Source organism: Gracilinanus agilis, unplaced genomic scaffold (genome assembly GCF_016433145.1).
Source record: "Gracilinanus agilis isolate LMUSP501 unplaced genomic scaffold, AgileGrace unplaced_scaffold234, whole genome shotgun sequence".
Classification (NCBI taxonomy): Eukaryota; Metazoa; Chordata; class Mammalia; order Didelphimorphia; family Didelphidae; genus Gracilinanus; species Gracilinanus agilis.
The window spans coordinates 1-4,863 of record NW_025355135.1 but is presented as its reverse complement, the minus strand read 5'-3'; the positions used below and the strand labels follow the sequence as shown (position 1 = coordinate 4,863).

The window sequence follows — 4,863 nt, the reverse complement described above, 5'->3', positions numbered from 1 at the left end:
CACTCTCTCCTTCCCCCTTGGTAGCCTGGCTCTGATCTCCTCCCTAGGTAGAAGCAGCCCTCCAAAGTCACCAGAGATGTCTTCATTGCCCAGGCTAAGAGTCCCCCTCCTCACCCTCCACCTGACACTGTGGCTCACCCTTTCTTGTGGGACATCCTCCTCTCTCTGGGTTAACATAGCAATGCTTTCTGCCTGTGCTGTCCCCCAGGAGGGAAGGAGACCCAGCCCTGTCCTCAGGGGGCCCCCAGTGTTATTCCATAATTCAGTTCTTCAGACTTTTATTAATGTCCCACCCTGGGCTGAGCCCTTGCACTAAGCCAATCCCTGAAGATATAAAGTAAAAACCAAGTTAACTCCTGCATTCCAGAGACTTACATTCTCCTGGGAGGCTCCTTCTCATAGACACAAATAAATCAGCTTCTCTGAGGAGTGGGACCCCTAACAATTGGGGAGGGGGGGAAGCTGGAGATCAGGAGAGGTTTCCTGCAGGAGGTCAGTATGAGCAAGGCTGAGACATCTACCAGGATGCCTGAATGGACACTGGAGAGACCTGGCAAAGCCCAGAATGAAGACTGAGGGTTGGCAGGATGGGGTTAAGATAATCCCAATATTTTTGGAGTCCCCTGTCCAGCCCTGTCCTTAGGGGGCTCCTAGTCTTATTACATAATTCATCTCTCCAGACTTCTATTAATCACTGACCCTGGTCCAGGCACTGTGCTAGGCCAGGCCCAGAGGATACAAAGGCAAAACAGAGAATAGCTCCTGCCCTCCAGGGGCTTAAACTCCCCTACAAATGTTTGTTATCTCTTATAAAAATAAATCAGTCCCATCTAAACAGTGGGTTCACTAACAGTTGGGGAGGGGACAGGTTGGAGATAAGGAAAGGCTTCCTATAGGAGACAGCTCATAATCTTAGTTTCAGAGACATCTTTGCATTTTAAGAGAAGGTGAAAAGGGAGAGCATTCCAGGCAGGGGACACAGTCTGGGCAAAGTCTCAGAGGTGGGAGAAGAATGATGAAGTTCTGTAGGAGAACTGATGGTAAATGAGGAGAGCCTGGATAAGGCAGGCAGACCCTGACTAGACACCCATCCCCCTGCCTCCCTCCACCCTCTGTCAGGAATCCTCCAGGTACTCACCTGAAAGCCTGTTCTCAGATTCACGGCTTGGAGAGAAGGTCCCTGGGGATGAGGAAGGGGCAGGGTTAGGGGCTCTGCAGGGGGGTGCAGAGAAGCTGGGAGAGATGGAGGATCTGGAGATGGGGTATGAGCTCAGCTCTGCCCAGACTTGCTGAGTGAGGGATGTTGAGCAAGTCCTTCCTCTCTGCAGGTCTCATGGCTTTCCCATCTTTCAAATGGGCCTGAGCTCAGGACCTCTCCTGGCCTGTCCATTTCTGAGACTTGATGTTTCTGTGATTCCTGTGATCCCTATCTGAGATTCTGGGGTGGGGTTAGGGACAGCCAGGGACCCCAGAAGAAGAATGGAGGAGCTGGTGTGGCAGGGAGGGAGCCTCTGAATGATCCTCAGGGCTCCTTCTCCTGGCTGGTTGCAGGGTCCTGAGGTTGCCCTCTGACATCAATGGAAAGCTATGGTGGGCAGAGGAGGAATGAGGGGGAGGAGGTCCCTCTGGTGCTTCTAGCTTAGAGGAATTGGGATTTGGGTACCTGAGAGCCATCCTTTTGGGATCTGTGAATCTCCTGATAAACACCTGTGTCTCCCCCACACCCTTCCCCCACAGTCCCCCTGTCCTAGAAGGCACCCAGCCCCTCCCCAGAGTTCTGTCACCCAACTAGCTCTCCTGGAAAAGCCTCAAATGCTCCATCTTGTGTCACCTGGCTGAGGCCCACTTTCCCTGCCAGCTGCCTCCTGGCCTCCATCTCACTCAGAATCATTTCCAATTTACTGGGGAGTCTCTTCATTCTGGAGGTGTGGCTGCCTCCTGGAGGCTCAGGATCACTCAAACCCATCCCAGGGCTGCCCTACTCCTCTCTGCTCCCCATCATCCCTCTTTCTCACCAGCCCTGGTCCTTTCTTCTTCCCCAGCCTGGTGTTTCCTCTGTCTCTTTCCCTTCCCTCCAGGTCTCCTTGTGCCTTGGTTTCCCCTGAGAAATGGAGACTCAGGTCTGGCCTAGACAGCAGGTGGACAGCAATGGTGGAGAGAGGGAGACCCCCAGCCTGTCCTCAGAGGAAGCAGTTACTCACTGGGTGGGGAGGCTGTCAGAGCTGGGGGAGTCTCAGAGCTTTGGGGAAGGTGAGGATCCTTCGAGGTGTCTGGAACAGGGAAAGAGAGAGGGCAGGGTGTGACTTGGGGATGTTAACATGCCTCCCCTCCCCCCATTTCCCCCATCCCCCATCTCAGGCCTGCTCTGCCCTCCTCTTGTCCCCCTCTGACTTCCTCAAATCCCTTCCTGGGGCCAAATAAACATTGTCTCGATGTGGGACCAACACTACTGGATGGGCTGCTGACGGGGGGTGTCTAGAGGGGTCATGAGAGGCCTCACTGTCTGCATCCTCTGAGGATGACCCAGTGCCCTTCCCTCTGAGCCTCCTCTTCTCCTAACCCCCCACCTCTGGGCTCCCCTGGGACAGGCCCTGAGCAGGCAGGGAGGGAGCTTGGGAGAGGTGGGGGGCTGGGAGGGGCCGGGGCTGCCTCACCTGAGACCCTGAGCACCAGGGGGGCGCTGGGGGAGGACCACAGATGGGGGGAAGAACTATAAAAGCTGTAGCATCGGTAAGTGCCATCTTGGATCAGATTCACAGCAGGGAAGAAGAAGTCAGCCTGACGTCCCCTTCCATGGCTCCGGGTCCTGCTGCGGCTGATCTCTTCTCCATCCTTGTACAGGACACACCAGTCATGCAACAGCTCTGACCAACACTGCAGGGTCACGGTCTGTCCTGGGGCCACCTCAGAGCTGGGCAGGGCTGCCAGGGAGGGCGGGTCATTGAGGCCTGGAGGGGGAGACCCTGGAGTTAGAGCCTGAGCAGCCCTCCTGCAGGGAGGGGGCAGATCTGGCTGGGAGGAGGCCTGGGCTGGGCTGGGAGGTTCAGCTCTGAGAGAGGAAAAGTCAGAGTATGAGGGGAGAGAAAGACCTTGGACAGCTCCGGGGCAAGGAATGGGGGGAAGTGAGGGGAGGGAGAGAGAGAGAGAGAGAGACAGAGGGGGGGGGGTGCCTGGGTGATCCCCTGGGACAGGCCTAAGAAGGAGAGGAAGAGGCTCTCCTGAGCCTCCTGATCCTCCTCAACACTCTGCCCCAGGCCTGGGCTGGGAGAGGGGCAGCAACAGCAGCTCCATCCTCTGTTCTCTCCTGGCTTTGGGAGGGGCAGGGCTGGCAGTGGGAGATGCCGCACTAGCCCTGACCCCTCCCCAGGGAGCCCCCAGCTCTGTCTGCTCTCCTGAGGTCCAAGCTGAGCCTCTCCGGCCTCCTCTCAGACCCCAAGATGGGATCTGAGTGAGGAAGCTCATGGGGCAGTGGAGAGAGCTCTGGGCCAGGAGTCAGAAAGACCTGAGTTCAAATCTAACTTTATGTCTATCCCAACTATGTGATCCTAGAGAAGTCACTTCCTCTGTGCCTCAGTTTCCTCATCTGTAAAATGAACATCACACTAGCACTGACCTTGCGGAGTTGTTGTGAAGATCCAATGACACAACAAGGGTGATGTGCTTGTCACATAGCAGGTGCTATAGAAATGCTGATTCCTCCCCTCTTCTCTCACCCCCATAAGGAGAGCTGAGGCAGACACAGGGGAGAAGGCAGGAAGGGCAGAGCCAGAAGGACACTTGGGGCCAGGCTAGGCTGGGGAGGTTGATCTGCCTTACCTGTCACCACCAGCTCCAGGGGGTCACTGCGCTCTGACCACCCATAGGATGAATTTATGTGGCGGCACTGGTAGGTCCCTGCATTATTTGGTTTCACGGATGGGAGGGAAAACTTGCCCTCATTTCCAGATTTTTTCACAGTTTTGATTGGTGACCATCCAGAACCTTCTTTTTTCTCCAGCTGCCACTCTTCAGCCTCCCATGATGCCCTGCACCTGAGGGTCACAGCTCCCCCTCGGGGCACCAAAGAACCATTCTCTGTCCTGAGGGAGGGTTTGGGGAATCCATCTGGAAGGGAAGGAGAGCTGTTAGGTCTAGGGGATCCCCCTTCTGTAGGTACCCCGCCCCCACACCAGGTCCCCTCTCTTTAGACATCATCAGCCTGGTCCGCACCTCCCCAGCTCCCTCTCTTGGGTCAGTTGTGTCTTCTGGGCAGGAGGATTGTGGCGGAAAGAACTCACCTGCTATCTGGGTTCTTGTCCTCTTGCACAGACACAGCCCTGGCAGAGAAGACCCTCATTACTCACGGCTCCCCCCCAGTATACCCACAGGAAGGACCGAGACAGATCAGGGCTAGGGCTTAGGGCTGCTCTGAGTGAAGGAGGCTGGACCCCAGGAGACCCCTCTAAGAGTCCCAGCTTTTCTCCTTCCAACCCCACTCTTGCTGTGTGACCTTAGGCTTGTCACTCCCCTTCTCTGGAGGAAAGTTTTCTCCTCAGCACAGTGGAGGTGTGTGTGTGGGGGTAGATAGGACTTGATGGAGGGTAAAGTCCCCTCCTGTGTGGGGGCTGCTGAGGACTCACCGAGGCATAGCAGGATTGAGAGGGCAGGAGTCATGGTGTTCCCAGAGGCTGGTGGGAGAGGGGACCCAGGCTGACCTGGAGCTGGTCTGAGGCACACGATGTGACCAGGACCAGCTCTGCACTGTGTCCCCACCCTGAGCCTGTCTGAGAAGCTTCACTTCTCCTTCCTCTCTGTGGATCCTGCTTGACTGATGGTGCCATGCTGTGGGGAGGGTCTGTGGGAGGGCAGGATGGGTGGTGAGTC

The 4,863-nt window shown here is 56.2% G+C and overlaps 1 protein-coding gene across 1 annotated transcript; it reads right to left on the bottom strand.

The window, feature by feature from the left end:
• Nucleotides 1-1,138: 1,138 nt before the first annotated feature.
• On the bottom strand, nt 1,139-4,653 carry LOC123254499 (leukocyte immunoglobulin-like receptor subfamily A member 2; the record flags this gene model as incomplete). Its single annotated transcript, XM_044683505.1, has 5 exons — nt 4,620-4,653; nt 4,278-4,316; nt 3,817-4,104; nt 2,655-2,948; nt 1,139-1,180 (listed from the first exon to the last, which is right to left on the bottom strand). Coding segments are annotated over exons 1-5 (697 nt in total), but the record flags the coding sequence as incomplete, so codon positions are not given.
• Nucleotides 4,654-4,863: the final 210 nt, after the last annotated feature.